Source organism: Hesperophylax consimilis, chromosome 18 (genome assembly GCF_061612785.1).
Source record: "Hesperophylax consimilis isolate HC1 chromosome 18, BYU_Hcon_1.0, whole genome shotgun sequence".
Lineage (NCBI taxonomy): Eukaryota > Metazoa > Arthropoda > Insecta > Trichoptera > Limnephilidae > Hesperophylax > Hesperophylax consimilis.
Genome location: NC_142853.1, coordinates 12,304,523 through 12,323,399, shown reverse-complemented (window position 1 = coordinate 12,323,399; position 18,877 = coordinate 12,304,523). Strand labels below are relative to the sequence as shown.

Genomic DNA, 18,877 nt, shown 5'->3' with positions numbered 1-18,877 from the left:
TGCGCGAAGACAGAGTTACATAGTTAAGATAGTTAAGTTAAAATTTTTCCTCTTTCATGTAATCCGGGCCACTTCAAGACCCGCATTAATAAACCCTATCTTACAAGCCCTACCTTAACCTGCCTCACAACCATACCAAACCGGGTGGCGATATAGTTCTCCTGTCCCCTGTATAGTTCCACTGTGCGGAACTACACAGGGCACTACTCTTGTCAGATGTATCATTAAAAAAAAAAAAAAAAATTTTACAGCACAGGCCTTTTCACTAGCCATTTTAATATGGAGTAATCGTTGTGAGTATCAAACACCATCCAGCCGACTGCTAGCTTAGTATCAAACCCCCAGGCTATCTCTAATTTGTAGGCGATCATTTATCAAACATTTGATCATCATTTTCGATATCTAGGTATGTTGTAACCGCTCTACAACAGGGTTTCTAATTTTTTTATTTAAAAATCATCGAGTTTTCTTGTGTTAAAAAGCATGTTGCGTGCATTCAGCAACAGCTATTAAACACACGTGAAGGTGATTTTCGGGACCCCTGATTTAAAAAAAATGTGTAATTTATGCAAAATGAAACATTTAGTAACGATCTCAATGGTTGAAGAAACTTACTAAAATCTCTGCTCGGGAATATTTTCCAAGAGGGTTTGAATGCGTTCTAATGCCTTTTGGGGTGATTTTTTTACGGCTTCGTTGGGGAGAGATAATTGATCCAGATAAAATCTGGATGAATGCTTAATTAAAATATATTGATTTTCGGCTTATGGCTTTTTCGGCAGTATCTTTAAGAACCTACTCGTTTCTCACGGAGACTTGAATTTACACTTACATTGTTTTCTGAAGGTTTTTGATATTTCTGAGTTTTAAGTGTTCAAGAAAGAGTTCAATATTCAGTTCAGTTTTAGTGTCGGCAACTTGGGTGTTTATTTTATTGTGATTTCATATTCTTTGGTTTTCTTTACCCGCCGTATGTTTTAATATTTGCTTGTAAATTTTATTAACTGAGATGTTAACTTTATATCCCAATCGCCTTGCTTATTGCGTACTTTGTTTTGACTTATAGCTAGATAGTAATACTTGATGTTGAGAATGGGATGGATAATCGACTTAAGCTATTTTCTCAACGTTTGCCTAGTATGGGAAAGATCAAACAGCTAACCGTGGGTTCCCATCTCGTTTTCGATTTAGGTCCGTCAAATAGTACCATCCTTATCTGCACGGAGAAAAATGAGTATTGCTGACTTAACATCCTGTTAAAAACGTGATGGCATGCCATTTCTTATTAAAATATTAGTATATTCAGAATATATCAAAGCACGTGTTAATGCAGCTGCGCTTTTCCTGATAAATACAATGACGAAATGCTGAAATATTTGAACAATTCTTTTTTTTTATTCCTAATTTACCGTATTAATTTATTTATAATTCGAGCCATTTAGACTTATGAAAGTTATTGGCAGTCGTAGTTCAATCTGTAAAATGATATAAGTTTACAAGAAAAAAGGACACACATTAGTAAAAAGTTATTAAAAGAAATAAAGAAGAAACAAAAACAAAAACTGTTAAATCTTTTATACCTGATATATTATTCTTACCAATAGTTTGTAAGGAAATCTGTCAATTCATTCGTTAAAGGCCTCTTGTCCAGTTTTAACAAAAATACGAAAAAATTGACCAGTTTTCAATAAATTAGCAATATTTTATGTTGCTGAGTTTGCTCGGTGTTTCACATCTGAAAAAATACTTTAAAAGTATATACCTAATATACCTTTAACTTAAGTTAATTATTATCAAACTATATTATGTTATCCACCAGAATTGGCTGAGAATAGAACAATCTCGTCTCATATCTCGAACGCCTCATATCTCGAACGCCCGAAAGCAGATCAGCATACAACAAATCGGCAAAGGAATGCAAGAGAATCATCAATAGGTCAAAATTCGAACACGACCTGCAGATCAGCAAAAAGCTGACTGCCTGCCCGCATGGCAGCAGAGCATTCTGGTCGCTTGCGGGCTCAATAGTTCGAAATTTTTGCAAGCCCAGTTTGCCACCTCTTACCAGACCTGACGGCTCACTAGCAAACACCGCCACCGAAAAGGCAAACCTTTTAGGGAAAATGTTTGCGGAAAACTCGACCCTCGACGACGGGGGTGCTGTTCCGCCGTCGGTTCCTCACTGCGGCTTCTATATGAAAAAGCTGAGGATCCGGCATCGGGATGTACTCCACGTCATACGGGGGCTCGATGTTAACAAAGCTAGTGGACCTGATGGAATACCTGCCCTGGTATTGCAGAGGTGTGCTGCGGAAATAGTTCCAGTTTTGACAAAGCTCTTCAAAATGTCCCTGAAGTGTGGCACTGTGCCCTTTGGTTGGAAAAAAGCGGTAATTCACCCTATTCCCAAGAAAGGTGACCGCTCCAACCCGGCCAACTACCGCCCCATAGCGATCACATCAGTTCTGTCCAAAGTGATGGAACGTGTGATCAACGACAAACTGCTCACATACCTCGAGAAGAACAAAATTATCAACGACCGTCAATACGGATTCCGGCGGAACCGCTCGTGCGGTGATCTTCTCGCGTATGTGATGTTTGGGGGCGGTGCCTGGAACGTCACGGTGAGACCCAAACGGTCGCACTAGACATATCCAAGGCCTTTGACCGGGTCTGGCACCGAGGACTTGTCAACAAATTGCATTCTTCCGGACTTCCCGCATCCCTGTGTACGTGGATTGCTGACTTTTTAAGGGATAGGTCGATTCAGGCGGTTGCTGACGGTTTCACCTCTTCCTCGCACTCCATAAATGCTGGCGTCCCACAGGGATCGGTTCTGTCTCCAACTTTGTTTTTGTTGCACATCAATGACCTTTTGACATGTGCACCGATTCATTGTTACGCGGATGACAGTACAGTTCATGATAGCTTTTTGTTTGACAAGCCCCCAAAGGGCACACAAACTCCAACGGCTCGGAGGGCTTTGAAGCAGAGAATGGACGGTTATCTCGAGAGTATTTCCTCCTGGGGTAAAAATAATCTCGTCGAATTTAATGTTTCAAAGACCCAATCCTGTCTGATTACGTCTAAAAGGGATCCAAATGATAATCTAGTCTCCTTCAACGGAAGCAATCTTCCGAACAGGCCTTCCATTGATATGCTTGGTGTAACTATAAGTGACCAGCTCAGGTACGGGGGCTCCATCGAAGCTAGAGTAAAGTTGGCCTCTCAGAAGCTGGGCGTACTGTACAGGGCCCGCAGATACTTTAATAGTACACAACTGCTCACCCTGTACAAATCGCAAGTGCGCCCTACTGTCGAATTTGGCAGCCATCTCTGGTCTGGAGCCCCAAAATACCTGAAAAAAACCCTTGACTCTGTGCAGAAACGGGCGGTCCGTTTGATAGATTCCCCAATCTTAACAAACGGACTGCAATCTTTAGAGCACAGGCGTCAGGTAGGTATGCTGTCCTTGTTCTATCGGTATTACAATGGAAGATGCTCTGAGGAACTAGCGTCATTGATCTCTTCGGCACCGGTGCGTAGTCGGGATACACGCCAAACGCGCGCCCAACATTTGTACACAGTTGACACTTGTCACATGAGAACGGGTCGCTTCTACGATTCGTTCTTAAGTTCAACAGCTCGGCTGTGGAACGAACTGCCGGCCTCTGTGTTTCCTCCCTCCTACAACATGGGACTCTTCAAGACCCATGTTCACTCCTTCCTCTCCACAAAAAGACCCTCCACACAGCATCCCCAAAGATGACATAGGCCCTGAGGGAAATTATTTTCTTCAGGGCCTCCTGTGTGGAGTAAATATAAAAAAAAAAAAAAATATATATTTTTCTGTGCAATGATAATTTCAGCCACAATTTTTGTAAGGTCAGTCAAAAATTAATTTAAATTTCCACAAAGATAACCGTTTTTCCATTTCATTGAACCCGAAAGAGCGCAAACTGAAAAAAATTGTTCGAATCAAATTTAACGAATGAACGGTTCTGAATGAAATAATTTAACAAATATTCAACAAAGGACTCGCCCGGTGCCGCCGTTATCAAATTAATGTGCAAATTTTAAATGTCACAGTGATTTCGGTGAGATTGCAGTTCATAAATAATTTTAATTTTGAAAACCAATATTGCCAAAGCAATGAACATTGAACGGACCGTAGGTACTTTAATTCTATAATATATAAGATAAATTAAACCATGTGTTGCTCTGAAATACAAAGATTTATTCTTTTAATTTCACTTTTATTAAAATACTAATTAAATTATCGTTACGTTACAAACATTACCTGAAATACAAAGAAACGACATTTAAATTTTATTTGTCGATCTTTCTATATTAAACAAATAAAATATTTCGATCACTCAAATGTCAGCCACATAGCGATTAAACAATAAAGACAACAAATCAATGACATTTTAAAAGCGCATAAGATAAAATAAAAATTCATAATTCAAACACAAAGGAATTCTAGGCCTTTTGTAGGTAGGTACTTATTATTACTTGTTCCTTTGCATATATATAATACACAATAAAGTAAGGCTTTTTTATTTTACACTTTTTGTTGGATAAAAATGGGATTATCGCAAGATGGAAATTTCTCTAATTATTAAATTTATTTAATAGTAGAAATGGTGGAGATAAGGATGAGGGGAGGAAATTAATGATGATGTGTTAAAAATAAGCATTTTTTGTAAAATAACAGAACAATATTAACATGACTGTATTTTATAGAATTTTTTGTTTTTATTTGCGTTATAAAAATCTTTTATACATTCAGGTATTACAGTGTTAGGATTTTTCCATATCATTGACAATTAAAATAACTGCATTCAAAATTTAAGACCAATTTTAAAAATTAAAAATATTAAATAAGCAGTTCTGACAAACAAAGGTACAAAATGGATTTTTTTTTAAATTATATAATTTTACATTTAAACAGGGAATGGGTATCAATAATAACAATAAGAGAAAGTGATGTTATTCAATTATTAAGACGTTTTTCAGCTTCTTCTTTTCAATTCAATTTAGAAAATGGTTTATTTCACAGTTGGATTCTCTACAACATATTTTTCCATATGACTATTTAAAGGTTTATAACTTCAATAGAATCACAGGTTGTCTTATCTTACTTGTCTTATGATGACTTCTAAACAGAATGGAAAGCAGAAAGATTCAAGCTGATTAATACAAGATACAAAGTACAAACTCTACCTCAGACTACTTTATTTTCTAGGCCTGGGGGGTATATAGCTTCTAGTCCTGGGGGGCATAAAGCTTCTTTATAATGAAATATATTTTGATTGTTGTGTCAGGTACCCCAGAAATTTTTTTGGTTAATTTTTTTTTTCAAACCTAAATCTTATTTGTGTAATAGTGTATACCAGAACACCTGTCTACTCCTAAAAAATCTACCTCTTCGAAATAAATGAAAACATAAAACAATGCTAAAAATGAAATATGTGTATCCATTTATTTACGTGTAATAAAACCGTTTTCTCTTTTTGACATTTTTATTGAATGCACCATATGTAAGTTGCAATTTTGTAAAATGCATTCGTTGAGGGGTGGAATTATCCGCAAGGGGAGGATTTTTTTATTTTATGGCAAGCATTGAGCACGGTGTATAAACATTGTAAAAATCTAACTTTTAAACTGCATCTGTGTAAATAGATTTATCTGCACCTATTTAAAGGGAATAAAAATAGGACTGTTTATTTAATTTGTTAATTTAAACGTTTTACCCTTCTTGCTTATGGGTGGATTTAAACAGAGAAAATTTTCAAAATATATTTCAAATGATTAAAGAGCTGAATTCAAACCAACAAAAAATCTGTGACCGACAGGCATGCCACACAAGAAATGTAGGCTGAAGTCCTGATGCACGAAGAGGTACGATGTCGCTCCCTTGAGCACATGTGAACAGAGAATACCCGTTTGCGCAGTGACTTTAGAGGCATAGAGGTCTGTGTTCCACGGTTAGGTGATGTTCAGAAGAGACAGAAGATAAGTTCAGGCGAAATCTGAAGGAACAAGATCGAATCAGACAGTGAAGGAGATTTTAAGATGTCGAAGGTAGCTGGTTATTTAACTTTTTATGATGATTGCTTATTGCAGCGGCGAGTTACAAACAACCCAATATCGTTATCTCGCACGCTGGGGTTGATGGTTACCTCGGGAGTATTTTTTTCTACATGATGATACTTGGGTTCGTGTTTTTGGTTTGGCCACACAATTTATACTATCATTATACGCTCACCATGTCCGACACATACTCCTGTATTACTATCGAGGAAAGCATCACTTTGTGGTTTAATAAAATAATTAATTGAAAAGTTACCAATGTAACTAAATTAACCACTTTTTTATAATTTATATCGGCTATATCCTAACCGTCTTCAAGGCAGTGTTATTATAAATTTGCCTAAGTACAATAATTTATAATAATACTGTCCTGAAGAAGGTTAGGATATAACAGAAACTTGTTGACACAGTGAATAAATTATTAATAGAGTGGTTAAAAGCCCAGTAACTTTTCATAAGTAATTAATATATTATTTTAACATCTAACACACAACTCCTGAAAAGTCTAATAAGGATTTAACACAAATCCCGAAAAATCTTTCAACATGCAAGCAATAAATATGTTTATAAATAATAGTGTATATTATTAAAATATATATTTATATGCAGGCAATTATTTGACTTTCCGAGTCTATAAGATATATCTTATAATATTCATTAGAATCGTTTCCGACACTCGATGTATGTGAAGATGACAATCTTATTAATCTCACGAAAAACATTATAAATTAATTACACGCCACTAATGAGATCTTAATTGTTATTGCGAGTACCAGACATTAATTCCATAATTCTAGATTGCTAGGCCTTATTGGCAAATAAAGATAAGGACCCCTCCTGGATCTCTAACCCTTCCGCCTTAAACCAAGGGTAGGTACACGAGGTAAACATCAGAGGCGTGCTACAAGTTACTGTAAAGGATTCTTCATTCCCGCATAAGTTAAATTACTCGAATTAAAAGAAAAATAATAATGTAAATAAATATAATACGAAATGTTCCTACGTATTACAAATCTAAGTTAAAAGATTATTCAGTAATGAAGTGTCAGATCTTTTTGGTGCATGTACGAATACGTTTCTGCGTAATGCAAATAAATTCTCCACCTGATATATTCGCATGGTTTTTAAACTACCGCCATTTCCGATGCGTAATAATATATAGTAATAACTAATTTTAATCTAGTTAATTTTGTATCCAACTCCAGTGGGTCAAAATGTGTTTGGGATTGTGGCATGTAACATTTTGTTTTGGCGTTTTGATTAAGGGACCGTTAAAAGCATTCAAAAAGAAGAAGAAGATTACTGAACATGGTTTGAAAGGGAAATACGTAAATACGAATGGCAGAAAGATTGCGCTTATATTTAAAAAAAATAATATCTATTGATTTGGCGTAAGGAAGTATTGTGAATATAACATAAGAAAATAATTTAATAAAGAAGGACGCCAATGTTGTTCAAAATCTCTCCAGATCTAAGTTTAGGAGTATTTGAAGAAACAGTGGATTATTTCATATATGCAGGGTTTTCCAATAAGAGGTGTTATTTTTATATTCAATCGTAAAAGATCAATGGTTTCGTTGCTTGTGTGGCACGTACCACCATCTTGTTGAAAGTAAACGTTGTCCAGATCAATACCATTCAATTCCGGCCATAAAAAATCATTAATCATCTCTCGATAGAACAATCCATTCACCGAAACAAATTCTCCAGCCTCATTTTCGAAAAAGTAAGGTCCAATGACTCCGCCGGACCATAAACCGCACCACCCAGTCACACGTTGAGGATAGAGAGGCTTTTCAACAATAATTCTTGGGTTTTCCGAGCCCCAGATGCGACAATTTTGCCTGTTGACGAAGCCACCGAGGTGGAAATGGGCCTCATCACTCAAAATGATTTGAATTTGATTCACTCAAGTGAATTTTAATAATTTCAATGCGTTGTTGAAGCGTGTATCGTTTCATTTAAATTAATGGCGTAGTTTCTACTTGTCAAAAGTAAAAAAAATGATAGCTTCAAAAGTAACATCTACTGAAATAGCGGGCTATTCAAATAACACCTCTTATTGGAAAACCCTGTACAACAAGTTTACTAACAGAACCAGATAGATGTGACATGTTTTTTTTAAATTTAGTAGCATGCTTTGCGATTTTTTCTATCATAGAAATATTATATGATTGCTTTTCAACTCGGCATCTCAAAAGAGATTATCTTCAAAGAAAACAAACACGAACCCACAGTCGCGATATCAATACGTGTCCAAGGTAAAATAATATTTTATCAAATATAACATAAGTTAAATAACATGCAACATATTTGCACTTCATTGGTGATGGGTTTTTAGAATCTAAATGTATTTAGTTTCCTGATCGGAATAGCCAATAGTCTTACCTTCCATAACATTCCATTGATGTCATTGCTTCATTGGCTTCAGCAGTTAGAACTCCAATACCATAAAAAAGCTTATCTTCTTCTTTGTTTTTGGTTTCCATTTTAGTTATCATATATATATTACTTGAAGTAAAATAATATAGATCTCACGCCACTGCTCGATATTTAATACGGCAAGTGTTATTTTGCTGTATTCTTCGTCTTAAAGAATTACGTTGCTTGCCTTTTATTGTTAACGATACCGTTATTTGAACGTAAATTATTATTATCACTATACCTTTTCTTGAAGGGTGTACAGGTACAATCCTTAATTTTTTTCTCTGCGTTCTTTGTTCATTAACCTTTTATTAGGGATGTAATGACGTCAGTTCTGTTCCCGAAAAGACTGACTTTTAGGCAGGCCTAAGTAATATTGCTGGCTTAGAGTATTTTCTTTCGGCTATTAATTTATTTTTAGATTGCCAATTGCGAAATAGTAATTGAAATGAAACCCGAGAGAATATAACAAACTCATTTCAGTAAAACAAAATACTTAAGCAAAAATGAACCTCGATAGATATTGAGCTATATATAATCATGTTAAAGTACTAAAAATAATATAACAAATTATTATAAGCAACAATAGTTAGCCTGAAACATAAATATAAATTGAAAAAATCTTCTGAGAAAAAATAAATGCCGCCTCTTCTGATTGCCGGTCAGGTTCACGGAACCACTGTTAGATCGGCTTATTTTTAACCACCAAATAGTTCAATAAATACTAGTATTTTATTCAACAATTATTACTTTTTAATTTTTTCACCTGAATGCAACCGACTTTATGTCAGTAGGGAAGGTATTGTTTAATACTTAATTTCTTACTAGGTGGCGTCGAGATATATTATGTATTTATTTAAAGTCGAAACATTACTTAAGCCGTCTTTGACAAATAGATATAATGTCCCAAAATTAAAAACATTTTTTTATCGGAAAAACCATAAATTGCATGCTTCAAAATGAAAATAAAAATACCACTGATAACCCAGTTTAAAAACAACATCAAAATATATCCAAGTAAACATAAACAGATGAGAAAATCATGAAAAATTATGAAATAACACGAACTCTGTAGGTTCTGTTAAGTTGAACAAACATGAAGATGTGAAATCAACAAACATTAAGATCAAGAAATGAAAAAAAAAAAACTAGAAGATGAAGCAATCACGGTGTAATACTAACACAACTAACTGCATCCCGCCTCGGAACAGTAATCCACAGTGAATGAAAAATTATAATTCTCTCAACAGCTTCCTTCCATAAAATGTAATAAATATTTAAAAAAATACATAGGTAAATAAATTCAAATTCAAATTTCCCGGCACTTCCAATCGACAACTTTTTAAAATACTCATTCACTTCGGTCAACATTTTAGTCTCACTGTTTTCTGCAAGCGGTGTCATATGTGGTGAGACCAAATTAAAAACTGTCTCATAAAGCATTCACTTAATGCACTTAATCTATTCAGTTAAGGTTAATAAGTAACTCTCGACTTCGTGTTCCGGTTCAATTAGTTAACTTATTTCTACAAAACATGATCAAGTGTTCTTTACAGTTCCATTACAAATGCGACCCGGATATCGCCGTGATCCGTCTTGCAAACAGTATTAATCTTTTCGGTGTAATTTTCAGTGGAAACGGTGTGAAAATCGACTGAAAGAAAGTCGTTAGCGAAGGCTGTATTTATCCCTTATAAGTGGCCTAATCTACAGGTAACTGCCTTTATTATTTGCCTGTCGTTTGGTCGACTAGACGCCGGCATATTACACCGTAGTTGCCGACATGGAAAAATCGTTAAGGCTTTATAACTGCAGAGGCGTTAAATAGTTGAACCTTAGGCGATGCCTCTGATTTGTGAGAATAAAGGCACTTAAGATTCCAGATTAAAGGAATTTATTGACGTTTCATTGGGGTTTTTCGCGTTTAATTCGTTGCTTCGAACACTTTTACAGGCTGAAATCATTTTAAGATCAATGAGAGTAAAACTAAATAATGTGGTCTTCTGTGCTCAATTATTGTTGCCAAAGCAATCGGGTTTTAGGTAATAAGGCAACTTTTTCCTTTGAATTGTTTTAACTCGCCTTAATCTGTTTTTTTCCATAACGTGTACCTGCATAATTGGATAAAAAAATACCTATTGCATTATAAATATCCAATCACTATCAGGTAACAATCAGTCTCCAATCTTAACATCATGTCAATTAAACAATTATATTCTAAATTAATACTCCCTTATATTCGTAAATTCGAATCACAAAAAGTATCAACTCGCATATTTATTAGAATCACTAGACTTCAAGGTCAAAAACATAACCAACAATCAACTACAAATACAATTTTTATGTTAAAGCTTCCCATACTATGATACTAAACTTTACAATAAAATCCCAATCTCTTTCAAAATAATTTTATTTGTTTAAAAAAATATTACATTTAGGAAACACTTGTCGATATACATAATTATAATAATAAGAATAAAAATACTAGGTTTTTAATACCACTTTATTGTACATATTATTAATATGATTAATAAATTGAAAATGTAAAACAAGGTTATTTTGTTCTAATTTAATAATAATTGTATAACATTTAAACCTCAAATAAAAAGCTGGATACAAAACGTAGGGAGATCAGCAAAAAAAAAAACTGACGCTAAATACAGATTGAAATCACTCAAATGTACTAAAAACACCATGTTACGTGTTTATATGTAATAATTATTTCGGAAAAAACACTATGCGTTATTTAAAATTACTTCATTTCATTATCCATACTACAAAATTATAATAATATGTAACTTAAATCCTCAGCACGGAAGATCAGATCTTTAATTTATCACTACATAATTTCAAAAGATTGTTACTGAAGCAGTTTAGTCATGTATAGTAAATTTGTACTGTATTAATGTATAATTGTTACTATTCATTTGTAAAATCCCGCAAGAGGGTCTTTAATAATTGAATAAATAGATAAATAATGGCGTATAGTGAATTTTTCCTTCTTTCGAGAAAAATATATTATTTGCGGTTGGCGTTAAAGTCGTAGGGTAGTTTTTACTACATAACTTACTTAAACCGTTTGTTCAGACAATTTTGAAAAAAAAAACGCTTATCGCACTGTATAGCATATATTTATATATATTTGCGCCTTTGGTAGGTTATTTCTACATGTTTTGTTTTTCCCATTAATAGATTGGCTTATTTCCATGACCAATAAACTGTTAGAACTTTTTCTTCATGTCATGACCATAGAAAGCTCCAACCGCCTCTAGCCGCTAATTTGGCTTTGCAACCCACAGTGGGATTTAGCGAATGAATTTAACGAAAAAAGAGTTGACTTCTTAGAATGCTTTTGCACTTAAATAGCGAAAGCATTCTAAAGCCAAGTTTATATTTTGATTTGTGTTCTAACTGGGACGATTCTGAAATGTAAAGCATATTAATCAGAAAATCAATTTTCGTACCACGGCCGCGATAGCGTTAATCTGTTGGTAAGTTTGTAGTCATCGAAGTTATTGATTGCTAAACCTGTTTTGTTTAATCTTAGAACCTATTTCCTTTATGTTGGGTGACGGTGCGAAATTTCATGACCTGAATATCGGAACATCGATTAACAGCCTTCAACAAACCTTAAAACGTATTATGAAACACGTGCAAATAAAGTTACATGGTACGACGGTGTAGCTGTGTTTGTGTGTTTATTTATTATTGAATCGAAGACAGTCTTAATAGCTCTCGTAAGCACCTCACTGTTTGAGTAGGTACTATACTAATAATGGCTTTCCATGTATCCACGTCTGTATCTGTCCATCAAGTTGGAACATCCATAGATAAATCAGTGTGAAATAAACTTAGGTACATGTTACACTCGATCCGGAAAAAGTGTTTTTGTTTCAGACGAGATTAATCAACCGTACAAGTACCGCAGTGAACAACCAAAACACATGGTTTTTGTATCATTGTATATTAGAGTGTTTAGAAAAAAAATTTATTTTAAAATTTATGATCCACGTTTTTTTGTATTATTTGTATATACTCTTATTTGACAATCTGTTGTTTAAATTTATCAACTTGGAAAAAAAAATCACCTAATTCATTACAAAAAAAATATATGGACAAATTCAAGCTATTGAAAAAAATCATTTTCTTTACCTCTTGTGGGACTATAATTTTATTTTTCAACTGTGGAAAAAATTTGTATAATTTGTAATATCTGAGTCCATATGTTTATCAACTTGAAGATTTGAAATTCTTAAGGTTGGTTTTTCGATACACCCTTTAATTTGTTTGACAATGAGCTATTACAAATCCTACGAACATTCAAGAAATTTGACAAAATTATTTTTAGTTATTTAATCAATCATTTAATTGTAAGTAGTGGCTAAAACAAATTTGAAATGATTTGTTATTGTTTGTTTAAATTAATTTCGGCTTACACTGATTTATTGAAAATGCATTGTGTGTGTAGAAGCACGTATATGTTACGCCATTCATCATTTTTCTAACAATACCTAAAACTGTGTTTCAAAATAATTTCTGGCTGCAGTAAAACGATAATTTTAATTAACAATGAGATTACATTAACGAAATTTGTGGTACATCTCGTTCGGTTTGATTTGGAAACTGATGTTGGTACTCTTGGGATAATCTATATGCACTGACATAATTATTAACATGGGTAATTCCTAATTATTGTTAGCTGTGAGCGATACACGATTGAAATATGTACAGTTTGATTTGATTTGTACTCGGAAATTATTACGATAATTGAATCACAATCGTAAATTCCATTGTCACTCGAATTTCATATTATTATAACCTGATTTTAGCATATTCCTGGGAGTTGCTGATATAATGCTAGTAATATTTATCTTTCCGCCCGCGTGTATCCTATTGGCAAACAATTTCTGTGGCTAATGTAAAGATTCAGTTTATTTAAATTGATTCATGTATTTGTTAAAGCTACTATAAAACTAAATAATAAATCTTCAAAAACGCACAATAATTGATGATATTTTTTTCTTGTCCCACGGTGTCCCCAAAGTAACTGTATTTGGGTCTCTACTCTTTTAAGTATATATAAATGAACTTTTATCTAGTATATCGATACAAATGATAAAAATTTATTGTTTGCCGACGATACTGCAGTAACAGTTCAAGGAAAAATATGGGAAGATACAACGAATAAAGCTAAAAAATGTACTTATTAAATTTTAAATTACAATATAAAACTAACGAAAGCTAATAAAACTAATCTTAATCAGAAGTGTCATATAGTCAATTGTAATTGGACCACGTGCTCAAGATGTAGAGAGATCAAACCAAACCAAATATAGATTGCCAATCTAAATGAACAAACCATATAAAAAATAATTAATAATCTAGGAAACTTAATTAATTAATTTACTTTTTCGATTTCAACCAATGTGTAAATTTAGTAAATATAAAAACTAAGGAACTTATTTATGATGCACTACCAACTTCATTCATCTCTTTCCTATGAAGTTATTTAGTGGTTGGGACAGAGCTTACACACAATTATCAAATAAAACCCCTGAAAATAGCACAAAAAATAAGTTATCAAGATCATTTACCATAAAATAAAAGCTACCCCTTCAAAATAATTTTTCGAGAAAGTGGAATTTTGGACCTAAGATAAACCAATAGCATTCATTTTCTGGCCAAAGGCATAGTTACTTTATTGTTCCTAAAATACACCATTCACTGCCTACATTAATGTGAATAAAATGTTATTGTAAATTGTGCGTTATACAGGAAAAATTAATAATGTTTTAAATTTGTTCTCCACAGTCGAACCTCACACACCTCCCCCGCCACGAATATGTCCCAGGAATCGGAATGGGTATCGCAAAGTGTCCCTACGACCCTGCTGACAACTCCACCGCGGTGTGGGTGGAACGAGGCAACCCCGGCAACCTCCCCGCCCTGTATTCCGGGACCAATGCGGAGTTCACCAAGGCTGACACTGTCATCTTCAGGGCTGATCTACATAACCTTACTACCGGACGGAGAGAGTTCTCATTCAAGAGAACGCTGAAGTATGACAGCAAGTGGCTGGACAGTAAGTAAATTATATTCTTGTAATTCAAAAAAATATATATCTGTTGAGAACTTGCACGAAGAAAACTTACTGATATAAAATAATACAAAATTTATTAACAATCTTATAAATTCATTCGTTTTCCTGTTTAAAGCAGGACTACAGGTCTTAAACCAATGAATTGACAGATTTCTTCACAAGGTATCAGTAAAACGCGAATATGCTATGAGGAGGTGAAATCAGGAACTAGGTGTTCATTAAAATACGAATATGATAGCATTACGTCGTTATATTTATTAGGAAAAGAACACCTGAATATACCCTTATTTTATGACGAAATGGATTGCCATCACATTTTTATCAGAATTTTAATAAATCATCCATAGTCATTTTTCTCCGTGTGGAAAACTTCCGGCCTTGTGCTTCATTACAAATGCATAGTTTTCCACAGTCGGGAAGCACGCCAAACGCACGTCCAATATATGTAAACATATATAAGGTTTAAAAATAAATATTTTTAATCGGTGATAGTAGACTTTTGCTGGCACGCGTGACAGTTCTATTCGACTAAAAATTGCTTAGTTTTATCGATACCGCCCGCAACTTACATACATTTGTCTACATGTATTGATGTCAAGTGATTTTAGTGGGTAAGAACTTAATGGTTTAAATATTCTAGTTGAAGAGTCTTTTCTAGATTCAACAAACACTGTAATCTCGAGCAATGAGGGTATCTTTTTTCTCAATCTAGTCTCCTTCAACTGAAACAATCTTCCCAAAATGCCTTCCATTGATATGCTTGGTGTAACCAGCTCAGGCACGGGAACTTCATCGAAGCCAGAGTCAAGTTAGCCACTCAGATTCTTTAATAGTACACAACTGCTGACCCTGTACAAATTGACATTTGTCATTAGAAAACGGGTCACTTCTACCACTCGTTCTTAAGTTCAACAGCTCGGCTGTGAACGATTTGCCTATTAATTCTTCAAGACCCATGTTCACTCCTTTCTCTCCTCAAAAATACCCTCCACACAGCAATAGTGACATAAGCCCTATGGTAAATTATTTTCCTCACGGTCTCCAGTATGGAGGTAATGTAAAAAAATCTCTTCTGCAAATTGGCAAATTTTTATCCGTTCTGGGTCAAACGCACCTTTATTATTATCTATATAATATAATAATTTGTTATAAAAACGATACCTTGACCTTTAACCGCATATCTGGACAGTTGTACTATGTGAGAATTATAATAATTATAAAAGTTTTAAATAGATATATACCTAACGTGAGTTAACATAGGATATTAAAGCCCGAAAAAATGACGTAATTTTATCAAAAACTGCGTGAACGGCTTCAAAAAATATATTTCAACGAACAAAAACGACACTTTTCTACTTTCACGGATCAACCAACTTTTGTCATTATAATATCATTGATCACTCATGTGAACTACATAGATAAGATTCATCCCACCTATTTACTGCGTGGAGCTTATTATTATCAGAGATTTATGTTATTTGTGTGACAAAAGTATTGGGCCATATTTAATGCCTTAGCCACGTGGCGATTTTCTCATCAAGATTAATTCTGGCCTTATTTAAGGGAAGCATGCACCCTTGTTCAATATTAGCAATAGACATATTAAAATGTTCATCGGGACTGACGTGTGTCCTTTATGTGGGGTGGGCTACAATAAAAGGCTCGATTCACTGAGGGATGACTAAAAAGGATCACCTTGTTGAAATGCTCACAGTATTTGGTTTCAATGGGAAATCGGTGACTGAGATCAAACATCCTTTTTATAAACTCATTGTGAGACTGCTACGGTTCAATATTTCATCGATAGTATCGAGTGAAATATTATAATGAGTTTTTTTTAATAATGCCCTATTTTTACGTCTCTTTGATGATGAGGCCACAATTTGAAATATTTATTATTCGCTATGATTAATTTCGCAAAATTCTAGGAAAACCGATAATTATATTCCCAAAAATATTTATTATTCGATTTTTAACGAATTTCAATAAACGAAAGGACTTCGTCATATTTCCCCGGAAGTAAATTTTATCGTAGTAATAATAGATTCCTTCGAAAGTAGTCAAAGGAAGAGTGAGCTGTCATATATGCTGATAGAGTAATAACACCAACTCTCCCATAGCAGAAGGATGTACAAAAGTAGACATAATTTTGGTTTCCACACAGGCGTCACAGGTTAAGTCCACTGCTAGCTAAGTCATCCATCATTGCACAACATTTGCCTATTATAATGATTGTGGTAGAGGGTTTTCAAATATTTTCAGGTTTTTCGTAGCCAGGGAACGTGTGATTTTTTTTATTTATTCTAAAATTTCACTCTTCTTCCAGAACCAAACTTCGTGGGCTCTTTCGACATTGGCGACCACGTGTTCTTCTTCTTCCGTGAGACTGCTGTGGAGTACATCAACTGCGGCAAGGCTGTGTACTCGCGCGTGGCTCGCGTCTGCAAGCGTGACACCGGTGGCAAGAACATCCTCAGCCAGAACTGGGCCACCTACCTCAAAGCCAGGCTTAACTGCAGCATCCCCGGGGAGTTCCCCTTCTACTTCAATGAGATTCGTAAGTCTAACTGATTACTACTACAACTAGTTATAATTTTTCCCCTTCACCGCAGCTGTTGAAGTTGTCATTTCTTCTTTTCTAGTTTATTGAATCTTTGGAAATAATGCAATATTTTCATTTGTGTTTAATTTGAAACATGTTGACTTCCCATTGGATTGACTACTCCCATTCAAGCTCATTCTGGCAGAATAATGTTTTTTAGCTTTATAGGTCGGAACCCATATTATAATATCGTAAACTGATTTAATCGTGGAACGCGAACGGTTTTTGTCCACTGTCCACGTTTGTCGATAGATATGCATTTAAATCTAGTACTATACAAACTTCCTCTCCCCCATCTCCTGCCTCTCCCACATCCGTCAATCTCACAATATACCTCGATTGCCGATCCCATTGACCCAGTGCAAAGATATTAGAAGAACGAGATATGCTATGTTGGCCGCCGGACCGTAGGCGGAGTACTACCTAATTAGGGTACTTTGAATACTATCGGGACGTGTACGCACAAAAATCTGTTCTATGTATTAGTGCGGATACCTTAGCGTAAGCGAAGGTGTGCAGTAGTATTAGTGAACAAAACCGGCGACACTGGGCAAAACAATTCCACACAGTATGAACTGCTCATAGCACATCTCGTTCTTCTAATATATTTGACCCAGTGACTCCAGTCTATTGGAACTCTTGTGCGGTATTCATACAAAACGTAAGTTTTATAAACAGTTCCATTGCGTTTAGTTGTTTAAACTGTTGGTTAAACTGTTGATAACTTGAATAATCTCGGTTCTTCGGGATTTCTTCCAAAACTGGTCGAATTTCTAAATAATAAGAATGTTTCACAGCATTTTTTCATCAAAATTGTCTTTTTGACAATATTCACATTTTTATAATTTTCGTTTTATGAAAGACGTATATTGTGCCGTAAAAATGACAATCTTATTTTACGTGTATGTATCTGCATACTCGAAACTGACGCAAAAACATATCGATTTTTTTGTCGCCATAAAAAAGTTATAAATTAGTCCCATGGCCTCGGTCTGACCTATTAGATGACTGCGGACTGGAAAGCTTTTCACTCCATGACAAAGGCAAATTGACATTTCAGCGTAATACCTACAATACCAACCTGGACATGTATTAAACGTACCGAATAAGATTGCTCAAACCTATACCTATTTTTAAGCTGAAAAAGGTCGCCAAAACAGCGCATTTGAGGGAAAGCCCATGTACGTGTACGGTGTTTTCCCAAAAACTAAATAAATCGCGATTGAGTTTTTCTTATCATCTACCATGGGAAGAGGAGTGACGGAAGTGTGAATCCATTCCTCCCACTGCGGCGCAAGGAGATAGGTCGAAATTGAGTCCGGCTGGAGAGGTCAAAGGCCTCCCTCAATCAGTCTCCCCCGCTACGCAGTAGCTGTGCAAACTCATCCACTGCCAAGACCTAGAAAAACCTCTCTCCAAGAACCTGGGCAATCATTCAAATCAAGTCAAATTTTATGGCATATGTGTTGTGTATCCAATAAATGGTTCCGGGGGCAGCGGTACCCGTAACCGCTTCCTAAAGATTTATTTTTAGTTAAATTCTTTTAAAGGCTTATGTTTCATATAACAATTAAAACAACGTAATTAAACTAGTGCAAGTAAGGTATTAGTTATGGCGTCTTTTTCTACTACGTTTTGTATCAATTCATTGCTGG

General features: G+C 34.8%; 1 protein-coding gene across 2 annotated transcripts in view; it reads left to right on the top strand.

Moving 5' to 3' along the window:
* The window catches only part of Sema2a (Semaphorin 2a), a 1,027,416-nt gene that overhangs the window by 932,127 nt on the left and 76,412 nt on the right, over positions 1-18,877 (top strand). For both annotated transcript variants that reach the window (XM_089642321.1, XM_089642320.1), the window contains 2 exons: positions 14,332-14,602; positions 16,947-17,177. In XM_089642321.1, coding sequence (XP_089498447.1) covers positions 14,332-14,602; positions 16,947-17,177 — 502 coding nt within the window. The remainder of the gene's footprint in view (positions 1-14,331; positions 14,603-16,946; positions 17,178-18,877) is intronic.